At 45.3% G+C, this 17,002-nt stretch overlaps 3 protein-coding genes across 7 annotated transcripts in view; 1 reads left to right on the top strand and 2 right to left on the bottom strand.

Annotated features, from left to right (window-relative positions):
- Window positions 1-398: 398 nt before the first annotated feature.
- Window positions 399-2,324, top strand: LOC119018678 (transcription initiation factor IIA subunit 2). Its single transcript, XM_037096534.1, has 4 exons — window positions 399-602; window positions 1,453-1,557; window positions 1,785-1,942; window positions 2,032-2,324. Coding segments are annotated over exons 1-4 (336 nt in total). The 5' UTR covers window positions 399-530; the 3' UTR covers window positions 2,033-2,324.
- A 198-nt stretch (window positions 2,325-2,522) lies between these two features.
- LOC119018662 (zinc finger protein 395-like) lies at window positions 2,523-12,486 on the bottom strand. Of its 2 annotated transcripts, XM_037096507.1 has the most exons (11): window positions 12,250-12,486; window positions 10,970-11,955; window positions 8,628-8,799; window positions 8,355-8,500; window positions 7,940-8,049; window positions 7,567-7,787; window positions 7,390-7,490; window positions 6,902-7,184; window positions 6,634-6,726; window positions 5,068-5,138; window positions 2,523-4,681 (listed from the first exon to the last, which is right to left on the bottom strand). In XM_037096507.1, exons 3-11 carry the CDS (start codon window positions 8,787-8,789, stop codon window positions 4,570-4,572), a joined length of 1,299 nt encoding a protein of 432 aa, XP_036952402.1. In that variant the 5' UTR covers window positions 8,790-8,799; window positions 10,970-11,955; window positions 12,250-12,486; the 3' UTR covers window positions 2,523-4,569. The 2 variants fall into 2 exon arrangements, with proteins under 2 accessions (XP_036952402.1, XP_036952401.1); XM_037096506.1 differs by lacking the exon at window positions 12,250-12,486 and having other exon boundaries at window positions 10,970-12,072.
- Window positions 12,487-16,100: 3,614 nt separating this feature from the next.
- The window catches only part of LOC119018667, a 7,514-nt gene continuing 6,612 nt past the window's right edge, over window positions 16,101-17,002 (bottom strand). For all 4 annotated transcript variants that reach the window (XM_037096516.1, XM_037096518.1, XM_037096519.1 and 1 more), the window contains 2 exons: window positions 16,876-16,935; window positions 16,101-16,561 (listed from right to left, as the gene is read on the bottom strand). In XM_037096516.1, coding sequence (XP_036952411.1) covers window positions 16,254-16,561; window positions 16,876-16,935 — 368 coding nt within the window. In that variant the 3' untranslated portion in view covers window positions 16,101-16,253. The remainder of the gene's footprint in view (window positions 16,562-16,875; window positions 16,936-17,002) is intronic.

Here is a 17,002-nt window from a genome sequence, read left to right as displayed (position 1 = left end):
TAAAAAAAAAAAAAAAAAACATGATTCATTGATGAATTCTAACTTAAACTGTGATAGATCAATAAAACTCAACAACAACACAGTGAAAGACGTGACAATGTTTTAAAATGGTTTGGACCCTCTGACCTTCCGTAGCTTTCGTCAAGAGAGCAAGAATCAGAGACGGGAAGAGACATTCTGTTCAAAATAAAAGGAGATATTAAATAACCTCAGGATAAACTGGTGATACCATGTTATTAGATTTATATTTAGCATTATTAGAGTACAAATTGAAAATAAAATAAAAGGATTCGTTGGCCAGAAAAGTGATTTGATGTCTGACTCAGACCTTTTAAAATAGTAGACGAGCAGTCGCTTTATTTTGAAATATGTAACCGGAAGCTGTGTCCCTGCAGTTAGCTTGTTGTTGCTCTGTCTTGAATCGCTCGCTTGTTGTGGAAGGAAGCGGCTAGTTCTGTTAGCCTCGTTAGCTTTGAGTGTGTTTAGACGATAGTTTACTGTAGTTATTTGTTCCTCCGGTGGTTTCCATCATGGCGTACCAGCTGTACAGGAACACCACGCTGGGAAACAGCCTCCAGGAGAGTCTGGACGAGCTCATACAGGTGATACTCACCCCAAACATGACGGGCTGTTCGCTCACAGCTAGCCTCCGTTAGCATGTTGCTAACTGCTGCGGCGGCGCATAGTACAGTACAGCTAACTAAGCTAACTTTAGCTCGTTAGCTGCGGTTTGCTTGAACTGATTTGTTTCAGATAGAAGTAAAATATCAAGTATTTTAACTGCTGTGTTAACACGCTACATTGTCTGCTGCGGCTAATTAGCATCGATTTGAGAGCAAGATGCAGATAAACTGGAGTCAAAGTTCAGCAGAATAGCTTAAACCAGTGTTGAACAGTAACACCGTGCATCTGCTGACTGTAGCGTCCTCCAGCTTCACTAAGATGTGTCAGTGTTGTGTCTGCTAGCATGTACCTGGTTCTTCAGATGTCCAGAGCAGTGTTGCATACATCATGTAGCTTCATACACTTTAGTTCGGTTCAGTCTGTGTTTGCAGAGGAAGTTTGTGTTTCAGTGAAGTAAAGCTGAATCATGTTGCACAGAACAGAGAAACCTAAACATCTCCCCTAAAGTGCCTCTTTAGGTCAACGTTAAAGAATTAGTTTGGTATTGTGGGAAATAAACTTTCCTACCTGAGAATGAGACAGAGTTCAGTACAGAGCTTGAGCCAGGACGTGGTTTGCCTAGCTTAGCATATGACAGTTTGTGGTGTTAAGGGTTGGTTATCTGTTGGTAAGGCACCAAACCTGATGACAAGATGTCCAGAAGATGTTCTGATTGTTGTTGTCCAACTCATGACCTGGGTGAAGAAACTGTCTGACTGTGTGTCAGCGTGTGGACGGTGAGTGATGTTAGATGATAATCACATCTTGTGTCTTTGTGTTTGTGTGCAGACTCAGCAGATCACTCCTCAGCTGGCTCTTCAGGTCCTCCTTCAGTTTGATAAAGCAATCAACACGGCGCTCGCCAGTCGGGTCCGCAACAGAGTTAACTTCAGGGTGAGTCCTCCTCCTGTGACCTCTGACCCACAGCCTCCCCTGCACGCTGGCAGAAACAGTGAAATGAGATTTCTTTGGTGATTTCAGCTCTGAAATGAGGATCGACTCTCTGTAGATCATATCTTGCGCTCGGGTTCAGTCATGTGGTTTATCTTGCCTGGCAGGATGTTCTTGATGTTTTGAAGTCCGTCTCAGTCTGTTCTGCTGTCTGTCCGTCTGTCCTGCAGGGCTCCCTGAACACCTACAGGTTCTGTGACAACGTGTGGACGTTTGTCCTCAACGACGTGGAGTTCAGGGAGGTGACGGACCTCGTGAAGGTCGACAAGGTTAAAATTGTTGCTTGTGACGGAAAGAGCGAGTCAACTCAAAACAAAATGGATAAATGGTGAATATAAAACTACCACAGTTCTTATTTGTCTCGGCCTGTTTGTGACGGTTCCGTAACTTTCTGTCTGATTTCTTTCCCGTGTTCAGACTCCAGAGTGATGACTGTCTCTTCACGTGTTCTGATGGAGTCACAGATGGACCTGGACTGTACATATAATTTATTACAGCAGAGTCACAGCTGAGAACTGTGTGTGTGTGTGTGTGTGTGTGTGTGTGTGTGTGTGTGTGTGTGTGTGTGTGTGTGTGTGTGTGTCAGAGTGGACCAGTCACTGTATCTGCAGCATGTTTTTTTTTTATCATCAGTTTACAGGAGGTTTGTGTTCAGTTTGCTGTTGTCATTGAGCTGGATCATCTTTAATAAAAACTTTATTTAAAACACAGTTTGTCGTATTGATTAGAAATGTTTTCCATCAGTAAAGACAATAAAGAGTTCTCATGTTCCAGCTTTAACTTGAATTTCTGGGTGTTTTGTCTTTTTAAAAACTTACTCATCAGAATTAAAATCCGCCTCGTGTTCTTGAAGCTGAAAATGATCCGTCTGCTAAACAATAAAATGAACCAGACAACGAGCCCAAATCTACTTTTTCTTTGTTTTTATTCAAACATGAGAACCTCACATCTTGTATAAAAGAGTGCATCTTCAGAATGATACGATTACAATGATCAACATTTACTTCTTTTGCTCAGAAACAAACAGGACGTACAGAGAATATAAATACAAGAACCTTATTCTCAGTTTACTGCAAAGAAATGGTTGAAACATCAGAAAGTTTAAAGGCTTCAGGAGGAGTCGTCCTCGTCACTGTGCTCTGATGTTAATAATCTGTATTTCTACAGATATTATAAAATATATATGACTCAGTGTAAAACATTGTGTTTCTATAATTAAACATATGTCTTCATCAATACTGCATGTGGTTTCCACAGGGACGAGTGGAAATGGCTTCTGCTTCCAGACATTTAACAACTGAACTGAAGGTCGTATGAAGAATGGTGGCTGATGGGAAATGAACGAGGACGAACTCTGTGATGATATTTACAGTGAAGATATGTTTCGTTTAGGTGAGATGAGACGATGTTGATGCCTGATACGATAAATGGCGGTAAAGTAAACCTGGGTTCAGTGTGTGGGAGCAGTTTATGGAGCCTGGCACACCATCGCTGCCTTTAGAGCCCAGAGCCGACCGACTGATGTCCACCTGTTTGGCACCTTAAAGCTGCTTATTACAGACTATAATACAGGCAGCAGATGTGGTGTTAGTCGGGGTCCAAAGCTGCTCCTGAACGGAGAAACTGCCAAACTACTAAATAATTACACAGCTCAGAAAATACATGAATACATAAATTTCATTAAATGTCACCAAAATCACTAAAAATTAAAGGAGGCATTAATTTATTTATAAAATGTGACAAAGTGATTTTTTTCTGTTTGCCTACTTTGTGTTATTTCCCATATTTACTGATGTTCCCATCTGTTTTAGTACTTTAATTTATATTCATTAATATTTCTTTCTGCATTTATTTATGAACTATTTTGTAAAATTCAAAGCAAATAATACAGAAATAAATCCGTAATGAAATAAATATAAAAGTGAATACATCAATTAAAAGTTTTGATGTTAAATGGGCAGACTGAGCAGATTAATAGATAAGTATCAATTTAATACATTTTATAAATGAATGCCTGAATTTATTTTTAATTTAATATTTGGTGCATATTATGAATTGAGCCATTTATTGATTAACTGACAGATGCTTGAGTTTGGCAGTTTCAGTCCTCAGTACTCTGAGTCTGACCTCTTTTAGCACCGCGAGCAGCGATTTCCACGACTCGATCCTGCTGTGAGTCATCAGAGCGCTAGTGTTAGCGTTAGCTCCCTCTGAGCTCAGTGAGAACACCTGTGCGTCTTCCTGTCCGGTCCGGAGGGAAGCTTTTTATTTACATGTTGAGTTTAAATCACGAAGCTGCCTCACGTCGTTCAGCGCAGCCCTGAGAGGCCGTCAGCTTCCTGTTCGTTCACGCTGCTCTCGTTCAGACTGTGATCACAGCAGACGAGCTGCGTGGAGACATCTGATGTTTGTTTCTCTGTTTTAAATCAAATCTCCAGCTGCTTCAGGACAGGATGACTGGTTTACAGTTTTGGGCGAACTGTTCCTTTACATGGGAGTTAAGTATTTTTGGCCTTGCTGGGATCCCGTAGAAGTGGTGACTCCATAAATGTGATGTGAGGCGGCAGCATCTGAACCTGAACCAGCTTCATGAGAAAGATTGAGCCCAGTGTCACCCAGCTGAGCCTGAACATTCATCAGAGCAGCATCAGCTCTGAGCCGAGTGTTGCCACGGTTACTGGGTCCATTTGTAACGTACAGGTCCTGACACGGACTCGCTCAGCTGCCTCAAAGGTCAAAGGTCACATCGTAGCTGCCTCAAACTGACAGGACGTCTACAAACACCTTCTACAAATACATTCCAAATAAAAAAGACATGTATAGAAAATGTAGAAAGAGTATAAAACAACACATATTTCTGCTGTCAGAGAATATAAAACATCCAGCAGGTGAGCTGAAGGCCTCAGCCTGCCTCAGTCCTCCTCCTCTCCTCCTCTTCCGCTCGCTCTTCCTCCTTCAGTCCAGGAAGCGTTGGCAGGCTTTCTTCCAGCGGCAGGCCGTGCACCACTGGTCTCGGTGCTCGATGCCATACACCTTCCGGCATTTTTTGGCTTCACCTCGAATCCTCCTGACAGACACACAGAAGCATCAGTGACCTTGGCGGAGGTATGCGCTCTACGGTGCACTGCCTATTCAGACATGGTTTCCAGGCAGAAATGAATCCAGGCTTGAGAACAAACTGTCACTTTTAGTCATCCTGTACATATAAAATCTACGGAAGCAAAAACTGGCAGAAACAGAAGGACTTAAAAAATATAAATGTATAATGAGTTTGTATTTTCACCTCAATAATATTATTAATTATCTAAACGATATTTAAATATTTAAATTCTGTGTTTGATTGTCTTCTCCACAGTGCTCCTTCAAATGTCAGGAACATTGCACGTTTAAGTCATATTTATTTTCTAAATCATTGATTATCAAACTTTTCTAAATGTTCCATAAACCACTAACCTGCAGGAGACACTCTGATGCTGCAGCCACTGCTCGCCTACGCTGACCGAACGCACCCGAAACGCCAAACCCTGAGGAAGAGGAGAAGAAGAGGAAGAGTGAGTGTTTATTTCAGTTTCTTTTCTCTTCTGTCATCACTGATCTCATCACTGATGTTGATTTCAGGAGCTTGTTTACAGAAAAGCTTCTGATGACTGATCTGGAGTCAGTCTCTGCTGTCGCTCCTTTGTGTTTCTCCACTCTGCTGTAAAAACATCCTGCACTGCCTCCACCAGCCTGCAGGTGGCAGCACTGCACTGAGGCAGAGTGATGGAAAACGTGACCACAAACCATCCAAGAGGGGATTTTCCTGCTGAATGAAAACCATCAGGGAGGAGCAAGAGCACACACACACACACACACACACACACACTGCTCACCCCCCCCTCCAGTATAAAACCAGTTTTAACAGGCTGCTCCGGCTGCTGCAGGAAATCAACAATAGGCTGCTGTACAGGATCCAGAAGGAGAGAAAACAGAAGTGATTTAGAGAAGTGTGCGTTTGTCTGCAGGAGCTGCAGACGGCTTTCAGGGGATGAACAGTGAAAAGTAAAACACCTAAAATTTAACCTGAAATTCTGCTGGAAAGTTGCAAACAGTTTGTTCTCAGTGCAGAACAACAGTGAAACAACATCAGAGTGTCGGTCCACACGTCACCGCTGAGGTTAAAGGGACAGTTCAGCTTCATACTGTTGGAGCTGCCCAGGTGAAGACTGTCTTTGTGGTGCATTCAGGAACAGCTGGGACAAATCCTACTGATTCTACCTTTAACTTTAATAGTCTTTGAATTCTATTAATATGACGTGAGCTTCAGTTAGCTTTGAGCACAAATGTCCTTCAGAGGGAGACTTTTTACTCTGATACTCTGAGTCCATGTCAGAGCCTGAACTCTGTTACTGTACTGGAGGAAACAAGATGGATCAGAACTTCTACTGTCACCAGAGTCTGTTTGTACACAAGTACCTGAACATCTCCTGGAGGACAGACTGTGAGGACTCTGGTTTACTCTAATCTGAACTTCTTGAAATTAAACCTTGTGAGAAGTTTGGAGGAGAAAGTCACACACACATATGTTAAATTATGTTTTTCAATGTTGAAGTTAAATTTTAAAAATAACTGCAGCTGTAAAAATATGTAAAGTGTAGTAGAGTAGAGGTGTAACATATAAAAATACACCTGAGTTCTGCCTCAGGTGTCACACTGAGCTGCTGGCCCATCCAGAGTCTGGACTCCATGTGCGTCTTCATCAGAGTCAAACAACACAAAGACTCACATCCTGTTTAATCATGTTGCCCAATCAGGACCACAGGGCAGGCTGGAGGAGGGGGGCGGGCCCAAATTAAACTAGACACGATTCATAATTAGACTGTTTAACTGGAGTCTAAATGTGTGTCATGACATCAGTGTCAGTATTTCTGACCCGTGTGCTCCAGTGTAGTTTGGACTTTAGTTACTCTGCACCAGGCTGGGAGCTCAAACAGCCTCAGAGATAAGAGAATACTGATTAAAATCTCTGTAAGGATTTACCTGTCTGAGGCAGCTGGTGGGCGGAGCCATCGGACGACAGGTGGGTGTGTTCAACGGTGCTGCTGCTGATGTCACATGACTGGGGGGTGGAGCCTAAAACAATACAAAATATTAGCCACATTTATAATGATCATATTATTATAATATTAATTAGAATATTAAATGGTTAATGATAATGATAATATTTAATACCCAAAATAAAAATGTTGTCTGTGTGTCATGTGTTTACATTCAGAAACACATTCGCTGTTGATAAGCCCCGCCCTACCTGGTAGGAGTGCTCTGATTGGACCTGCCAAGAGGCGCCTGAGGAGGAGGGGGCGGAGCGACTCAGAGCGCTGCAGGTTGGAGACGGGGAAGACGGTGGGGAGGGAGGGGAGGGAGGAGGAGGGCTGGGAGGTGAGGAGGGGGAGGCGGAGGTGGGGGAGGTGGGGGCGGGGCTGCAGAGGAGAGGAAGGGGAGGAGACTGCTGCTGCTCCTCCCATTGGCTGATCTCAGTGTAGTAGAAATCCTCCTCGCTGCGAGAACAACGCTCGTGTTCTCCGCCGCGGCTGTGAGAGGTCAAAGGTCACAGGTGTTAGACTTTATCATGAAGATAAATATTAGATCCTGTGATTAGGATTACATTTATCGTTACATCACATTTACTTTGTGCTTATCCTTCAATTATTCAACATTTATTTGTATTGAATTGTCAGAATTAATCTTCCATATAAACACCTGAAGGACAGACTCAGTGTGTCAGGTGAGTCTTACCACAGGTGTGTTGTCCGGATGTGACGTTTGATTCCCACCACTGACGTCAGGACCTTCCCGCAGCTTGGCCACAGACACCTGTACGCCGCCTTCACCGAGTTCTGCAGGAGGAAACACCGTCAGCTCTCTGCGCCACGTTCATTTATTTTCCTGTGATCAAAACAAAAACCGCCTCACCCTTCGTCTCCGCGGCGCCGGCTCATCGAACAGCACCTGCTCCAGCTCCATGTCCAGCCCTTCATCAGAGGGCGTGGTCGGGCTGACAGTGGCATCCGCGATTGGTGGAGAGGGAGCCGGGCTGCCGTTGCCGTGGCCGATGCTCCAGTAACCGCTGCTGCCGCCGTCAGAGAGCTCGCCGCCGCCACAGAGCTCGCCACCGCCACAGTCCATCAGAGGAGCTGAAACATGGAGTGTTTTCCAGATAGTTTGTTTTTGTTGTTTGTCATTGTTGTTATCTACTGTAGTTTTGTGTTGTTGTTGTTGTTAATTATTATTATTTTTGTGTAATGTTGTTGTGTATTATTATTGTTGTCGTCGTGTATTGTTGTACCTGTGGTGTCCTGGTGGGCGGGGCTGTGCAGCAGAGGGCTGCAGGACAAACTGCTGAGAACCATCGCTGCCATCAGCTCGTCCATGTCCACCTCGTGTGGACTCCTCTGACTGCAGGACGACAAGACACACAGTTTGTGTACTGGACGTCACGCAGAGATACTGAATGTAAAGTCTGAGACACAGAGACACAGAGAGACACAGAGACACAGAGAGACACAGAGACACAGAGAGACACAGAGAGACACAGAGACACAGAGAGACACAGAGACACAGAGAGACACAGACAGACACAGAGACACAGAGAGACACAGAGACACAGAGAGACACAGAGAGACAGAGAGACACAGAGACACAGAGAGACAGAGAGACAGACACAGAGGCAAAGAGACAGAGAGACAGAGAGGAAATCTGACCTTCTGGGGACGTCGATGCAGGAGGAGACAGATCTGCTGCAGGAGGAGAGATGAGATGAAGGCCAGACAGAAGCGTCACTCTGCATGAGGTCAGGCTGATCGATCACACCTGAAGCTTCACCTGCTCCTCCACACTGAAAGTACACCTGAGGGAGGGGACAGTGATTGGCTGAGACACAGCAGGGGGTTTCTCTCACTGCTCTCCAGAACTGAAACACAACACCGGGAATTTCTGTTCAGACTCTAAAATAAGTGATGATGAGACGATCTCACCTTCAGCCCGGGGTGACCTTTGACTCTGCTGGCTGTCAGATGTCCTGCTGCTGTTTCCATGGTGACGCCGGTGTCACCCGTCACCTGGCCTGCTGCCGGGCAGGTGGAGCTCACCAGCGCCCCGAGAGGAGAACGCTTCCCCAGACGTGTCTTTGGTAACATGTCTGTCTGCCTGGAACCACACAAACAGAAAACAGTCAGTCCAGTTCAGCTCCTGGAGGTTCTGTTCTGATCCGACGGGAGCAGAGCTCAGAGATTAGTTTCCAACTTCTGGGATTAAAACGTGGATTTCTCTTCACTGCTGTCGATCAGCCTGACTGCAGCAGTGATCCGGAGATGACCTCCATGTTGGCTGCTGACTGCAGCTGGAGGACAAATGTGCTTCACTTCATGAACCCTCAAAGTTTTATATGTCTCCAGTCATGTCACTCAGTGGCTCAAGTTGCATTGTGGGTAATGTAGGCGGCAGCAAATGAAAAAGAAGAAGAACGTGTGGAATATAAAAGGTGATATTTTTAATTCTACTTTATTGATTTTCATCATTTCTTTTTAAACTGACAGCAGTGCAATGCCAGATCAAACCTGATGCCTACATTACCCACGATGCAACATGCTGAAGCCACAGGAGGCAACTTAACAGTTTACATGTAACTTCCAGCAGAGCCACAAAAGTAAATAAATACTCCTGTACTCACATACGCAGGAGCCCTCAGCATCAGAGCCGGGGCTGCTGGGAAACTGATCTGAGTGAGATCACAGTGACTCAGAGGCTGAAGTGTCATTTACAGTCAGGCTGCTGTGTGTGTGTGTGTATGTGTGTGTGTGTGCATGCGTGTGTGTGCGTGCGTGCGTGTGTGTGTGTGTGTGTGTGTGTGTGTGTGTGTGTGTGTGTGTGTGTGGGTTACCAGTAACTAACTGACAGAGGATTAACATGAACAGATGGCACCAACTGTTGGTAAATGTTTCTTTATCATGCTGACACTGATGATGATGATTACATCACCTTCAGGACTTAAACTGTGTCACCGTGGCAACGTGATAAAACACGAAGACCCCGCCCCCGCTCGTTAAGGTTTCCTGTTAATCAGTGACTCAGAGTAAGCAGAGACAGGTACAGTATCAGCACACAGATTCCAGCAGATGTTGGAGCTGCTGCTGATCTCAGTCCAGCTTCAGGTGGAGCTCTAACTCTTGTTTCATTACTGGTTCAGTCATATTGATTAAAATGACAGAAAATCTCCATGTGTACCCGTTTTCTCCAACCAACAGTCCAAAATCAAAGATATAAAGTTTACTATGAGTCGGCAGGATGGAATGTACAGTTCATGTATCTGTAGCGCCCTGGAACATGTTCATGACCTGACCTCCACATCAGGAGGTGGAGGAGCTGCTGGAGGAGTCAGCCGTCACCCAGCGTAGCAGGTCAAGATGACCAAAGACTAAACATGATCTTTTCCAAACACTGACCAAGTGTTTTTGTACCCAAAGTAATCTGATAAAACTGAAAACTGAACCTGAAGAACTGTAAAGTCTCAACACGTCTGTGCTGTGAACAAACCTACACGCTAACATGAAGCTGCTGAGGCTGGTTTTCAAAGTAAAGCATCAAATCCTCCGATGGAACAACAAACATCTGACGTTTTTTAAAAAATATTTTCCAGTTAATTTTCTGTGTTCATGTTAAAGCTGCTGGATGTTGCTGAGCTCTCTCACAGCAGATCTGCTCACAGCTGAACATCAAGATCAGACAAACTCAAACTGAGGACACAAACACGTCTAAATATCTCTGAATGCATCAAGAGTCACACTCAGATCTAACACATAAATACAAAGCAACACAACATAACACAACACTGTACACACACACCCCTCTGCCTGGCTGCTGCTCTGAGCTCTGGACCAATCAGATTCCTTCAGTGCAGCGTTCACACCCTCCACAATAAGAGTCCTCAATGAGCACAAAAACAACTCCAGCAGCAGCAGTTGTATGAAACTGAATCGTCTCTGAGCTCTGACCATGAACTGCGAGCGACAGCGTGACGCCAGAAAGTCACTTTTCAGTTCAGAAACTCTTCACTGTGTTCAAGTCTGAACAACAAGACTCAGGTTACAGGACAGAGCACGAGGCAAAGTTCTGACAACAGACATGACTGATACTGACTCATCCACAATCAATGATGTTGATCAGCAGCCTGAACACACTGAAGGAGCACCGAGCTGAAGTAAAGTCAGCTCATTGTCTTTGTGAAGTTGAGCAGCAGCTCTCTGTTCGCTCAGAGCTGGAAGCAGCAGAGACATTCACAGTGTGATGACAGGAGGAAACAGGAGCGGTGGTCACCTACCTGCTGCCTGGAGCTCCAACACAACAACAACACAACACCTGGACTGTCCACCGTTCAATGGGAGCTGAGAGTGTGTGTGTGAGTGTGTGTGAGTGTGTGAGCTGCTGCAGGCTGCAGCCAGTTTGAACACCATCAGGGAGGGAGGAGGTTCACACAACACACGGACCGGATCACACCAGAACATCTGGAGCGGAGCGTGTTTCAACCTGACATCAGCACAGAGAGTCAGTGACGCTTCAGTTCTTCATGATGAGCAGCAGAATCACAAGAGTGTGTCTGTCTTTTAATTCACTGTGAGACTTTAAATGTTGTGAGTCAACAACAGGTGAGAAACGTAGATGAATGTTAAATAAAGTTTGAACAAACATCAACATGAAGACGTGGCGACGTGTTTCTGAGCTGATGTGAAACATGAGTCAGTCTTTTATTCTTCATTTGTTCTTTAACTGGATCTTTAACAGTCGAGTCTGTCAGATGGAACAAAACAATCAACAACACGTTAAATCAACATGAAGTCTGAAACTACAAACAGAAAACAATATTAGATTCATAATCTGTTTTGATCAGCTGATGGATGTCAGCAGAGTGACCTGATGCAGCTGCAGCAGGTGGAGCAGACACATCCAGACTGCTGCTGTCACAGTAAGTAAACTCTCACAAACCTTCATGAACACTCGATCCTACATTTCCCACAATGCACCTGGGTGAAGTCTGTGTGTCACGTTTGTTTCCAGAGTGAGTGAATCAGACTGAGAGTTGCTCAAACACAACAGTAATCTGCTGATCTGAGTAAATCAGCACCACACCGGATCTGCATGTTGAGCTCTGAGCAGCCGATCCGCTCCGGGTTTTCCCAGCAGCCCCCGCGGTGGCTCTCCAGCCTCGTAGTAAACAAGAGCACCACGTGGGGAGGAGCTTGAAGCTGATTGGTTGAGCTCAGCCGTGCAGGAACACACCCCACTGAGGTCTGTTGTTTACTGACTGTCCTGCACTCACACACACACACACACACACACACACACGCTGAACGCAAGTTACACACCGAGAGAACACAGCACAGACCGGAGTACTGCAGTACTGCTGAGGTACTACTGCTGAGGTACTGCAGTACTGCTGAGGTACTACTGCTGAGGTACTGCAGTACTGCTGAGGTACTACTGCTGAGGTACTGCTGTACTGCTGAAGTACTGCAGTACTGTCACTGCTGTGTGTCTGTGGTTTAAAGTAATCTGGATACAAATCACAGTATTATAGAATTATAATGATTCAGTATTTGTTACCAGTTTCTTGCCGTGCAGTTCTTCCAGTTTCCATCACTGAGTATTAATACTGCATGTAGTGTTACTGTGTGTACTGTGTGTACTGCAGCGCTGTGTGTACTGTGTGTATGTGTGTGTGTGTACTGTGTGCAGTAGCAGTGTGATGATAAACAATGAGCAGCTTGTAGGTGGAGATCACTGATTACATAACCAGACTCCACCTCTTCTGCACCCTCCTGTTCTGTGTGCGTCCATGTGTGTGTGTGTGTGTGTGTGTGTGTGTGTGGAGCTGCACGTAGCAGCAACGCAGCGCTGCTTCGCTCGTGAGCAACGTGCAGCTCCACACACACACACACACACACACACACACACACACACACACACACACACTGAGCGTCCTGCTGCTCCAGTTTGACCTACTTCTATTTAAAACGACAACAAACGTCACCGACAGTCTGATGTCACTTCACCACTCTGACTGACAGCTTTAGTTACTAGTTACTTCCAATTACTTTGCAGTGAAAACCTCGTATCTCCAGACATGTTGATCTGTGAGTTAAATTAATAAACTGAAGAATAAAATGTTCCTGTTTGGCTTCAGATCTGGAAACTTACGTTACTTTCAGATTTGTGTTATTAATACTAAACATGGATTTTATTATATTACAAAATAAAAACTTGTATACAAAGCACAGAAATTTCCTTCAGGATGATTAATATTATCTTATTATCTCATCTTATTGAATTATGATGTATTGTTACATGTAAAGCTGCTGCAATAATACATCATACATCGCTCATGTGCTGACAGTATGTACAGTAAAGTACTGATGGTTTTCTGATTTCTGAGTTTGTGTATTAATATCACTGCTGCATGAATCAGCAGCGATCGATCACTCGCTGATGCTGAGGTTTGATCTGACTGGTGGATGGTGAGACTGAGAGTCAGTCCTCACACTGAGCAGCTGTGACAGACCGACTCACTGATGGTGGCTGACCAGCACATCAGGAGCAGTTTGGGGTTCAGTATCAAAGGTACCAGGGGAATCGAACCAACCACCTTCAGATAACAAGATGCTGCCTCAACCTCTGAGCAACAGGTGCTGCCTGCTGGCAGCTTCTAACTGAAGCTGACTGGACTCTGTCGCTCCATCACCAGCTGCAGCATCACGTCTGAGTTTGGTCCATTTCAAAGGCTCCAAGAAATACAACATTTCTTTTTGACCCAACTTGGGTCCTCATATCCCACAATGCATTGCAGTCACTGCTGCATTCATGTCACATTGGAATCTTAACTGTTGAGCTTACAGAACATATTCTGACATGAAAAGTGCAGTTTGTTCTGAAAAGGCTTCAGAAGACCGAGTCTCAGCTGCTGGTGAACTGGACCTCAGACGTGACCGGTCCTGGTGAACTGGACCTCAGACGTGATCGGTCCTGGTGAACTGGACCTCAGACGTGATCGGTCCTGGTGAACTGGACCTCAGACGTGACCGGTCCTGGTGAACTGGACCTCAGACGTGACCGGTCCTGGTGAACTGGACCTCAGACGTGATCGGTCACCACGAGCAGGTTCAGCTGCTGAACTGACTGCTGCTGTCAAAACTTTCCAGCATTTTATTCATCTGGCAAGCCGTCTGCTGAACTGTGAGTCAAGTTAACCACAGCAGGATGTTGCCAACACACACACACACACACACACACACACACACACACTCCTGTCAGCTGAGCGTCATCATGACACAGCAGGACTTTCTAAATGTTGCAATCTGATGACACTTTCACATGAAACTTCCTGTTGCGCTGCGGCGTCGCTCTCGTTCAGCACGTCTGCGTTTTTATTACAGAAGAGTTCAAATCATTGGTACAAAACAAAGTGAGTCAGAAAACAAGATGGTGCAGAACTCCACAGCTGCTCGTCTGATCTGATCACTGCAGGTTCACTTTAATTCACTGCAGTGGAATCTGTTTGAATTCAGTGAACTTTGACATGTTACTTCACCCTGTTTGCCAAAATCACGCTGTCCTGAGTCGACCTGTGAGTGGACGGAGAGCCGGAGAGTCCAAAACAGAGGAAGCTGTGGCAGCGTATCAGAACCGAGTCACCGTCCAGTTCTAGTGAAGCTGCTCCGACACAGAATAAACTGGTTGACCCACAGTGAGACAGGACGACGGGTCCAAGCTTGACTTCTGACAAATGTCTGAACTTTTTGTCCCGTTAGCAACTGAGCTAAGCTAATGAGGAGAAGCATAGAACAGTAAGATTTCCATGCTGGTTAGTGCTGGTTTGATGCTGGTTCAGCTGGTGGACCAGCATGATGACCAACAAGGCCCCATTAATTAATGCTGGCCCACCAGCACAGTCTTACTGGTGAAGCTGGTCACCAGCATCTTGATGTGCCACCTGTCAGGTGGACGGCTCATCTTATTGGATTTTAACAGAAGTCATTATTTTGTGTATATACAAAAGAAAAACATTTTTAAATTGTTCACTTCAACTTGTGAGAGAAACGGGAGCAACAAACAAAGTGTTGCATGAATATTTGTGTGTATTTAGTATTTACAGTTTGTTTCAGGTTTCCTCAAATGAGCCCAAAATCTTTCAGGTTGTGTTCTGTGACGACCTCACTGACTCTTCACTCCTCCTCATACTGCAATATGAAACAAGTTGTAGACACATCTGGTGACCAGCGTCCCAGCACCAGAACACAACAGGCTGGTCTGTGCTGGTTTGTCCAGCAGGTTTGGTGACTGAGGAAATGATTGTGCTCATGGAACCAGGAAGAGAATCTCACAACTGACGCCACAGCAGAACTTTTGACTGTTAGCTGTTAGCTGTTAGCTAAGTGGGCTTAGCACAATAACTCTAGTGCCACCATCAGGACAAACTTTCTACTCGCACATGTTTCTCTGAAACAGTTTTGCTGGTTATACTTTATCATCAATCAGGAAGGATCAAATCATCTTCAGTTTCTGTAACACAACGTTTACTCAACCAAATATCTCAGACAACAAACGACCATTTCCTCCTCTGTACAATCAATCGAACCACAACAGTCAACGGAGGATGAGGCCCGGGTCCACATGGAGTTTAGTTCTGACCACCAGCAACTTTTTTCAATAGTTCCAGCTGCAGAGAACTTTTTTCAGAGCGCTCCACAGAGCCAGAACTGTTCTGCCCAGGAAGAACATTATGTGGACACGGGCCAGATCGGACCATATAGAAACCTTTACATCAGCGTCTGGTTTCAGTGTCATGAGGACAGCTGATTGACAAGAATGAGTCGTTGAATTAGCTTGTAGCCTCTCAGGCTGAGAGCAGGTTCAGTCGTGCTGTCTTATTTAATTACTAACATGTCAGAGTGACGGAGTCACACGTCACAGCGACATCAGCTCTCTTCAAAACCACGTGGCTACACTTCTACCTGTCTCAATATGTGTCCTGTGTGTTAAACATTAACGCTTGTACAACAATTTCCTCAAAATACAATCATTTTATTCTTCAGACACGATAGTTTAAAATGTCCGACAGAGGAGGTTCCTGCAGGATCTGGATCATGAAGAGAGCCAGTCACTCCACCCAGAACCAGAACCACAGCAGCTCTGAGCTGATGGCTGGAAACCAATCAGTCATGTGACGTGTGTCATGTGTCATGTGACGTGTCATGTGACGTGTCATGTGACGTGTCATGTGACGTGTGTCATGTGACGTGTGTCATGTGACGCGTGTCATGTGACGCGTGTCATGTGACGTGTCATGTGACGTGTCATGTGGCGTGTGTCATGTGACGTGTGTCATGTGACGTGTGTCATGTGACGTGTGTCATGTGACGCGTGTCATGTGACGCGTGTCATGTGACGTGTCATGTGGCGTGTGTCATGTGACGTGTGTCATGTGACGTGTGTCATGTGACGTGTCATGTGACGTGTTCAGAGTTCAATGTGAAAAATGTTTTCTTTTTTCTTCTTCTCTCGTTCTTTGTTTCATCTCATGTCCTTAATCATCTTCATCATCATCATCATCGTCATCCCTCCAGCTGTGTCCTCCTGTCAGGCAGCGGAGGAGACTCCTCCTCCTCCTCCTCCTCCTGCTCCACCTGCACCTCCTCAGGTGTATGAACAGGGGGCGTGGCTTGTCTCTCCTTCTTGCTGACTCGTGCGTACATTGAATTCCTGTCGTTCAAATCGAGCGCCACTCCAGAGCGAGCGCTGGACTCCTCCCCCGGCTCTTGATTGGTTGTTGGTGATGATGCGTCAGCGTCACCAGCGCTGCTGCCCCGCCCTCCTCCGATGACGCTGTAGATGTGGTCCTGAGGGGCGGAGCCGTTCAGATCTGGACACAGAGAAACAAATGTGACTCATCAGGACTCATGACTCGTCTTCTTCTGCTGCCTCGCCCTCAGCTGCTCTATGACACATTTTGATCCAGAAACTTTCTGCACTCATCAATAAAATAAGACTGAAGATTATTTTCATATCTCATCATCATGTTGATTCATTATAAGAAGTGACGTATTCAAGCAGCTCATTCTTCTCTCTGCTGCTGTGGCTGTAAAATCTAAACCAAGTTACATTAAAGTCGTTTTGACAGTTTAATTCAGCTGTAATCAAAAGTCTGAGTTAACTGTACTGATTCTGTCACCACACCTCGACTCTGTGGCGCCCCCAGGTGGCTCCTCCACGGAGTGAACGAGACCGGGGTTTCATCTGCAGGACACACACACACACACACACACACACACACACACACACACACACACACACACACAGCTGT

Source organism: Acanthopagrus latus, chromosome 4, assembly GCF_904848185.1.
Source record: "Acanthopagrus latus isolate v.2019 chromosome 4, fAcaLat1.1, whole genome shotgun sequence".
Taxonomy (NCBI): domain Eukaryota; kingdom Metazoa; phylum Chordata; class Actinopteri; order Spariformes; family Sparidae; genus Acanthopagrus; species Acanthopagrus latus.
The sequence above is the reverse complement of the archived record's forward strand: the minus strand, read 5'-3'. Positions and strand labels throughout refer to the sequence as shown.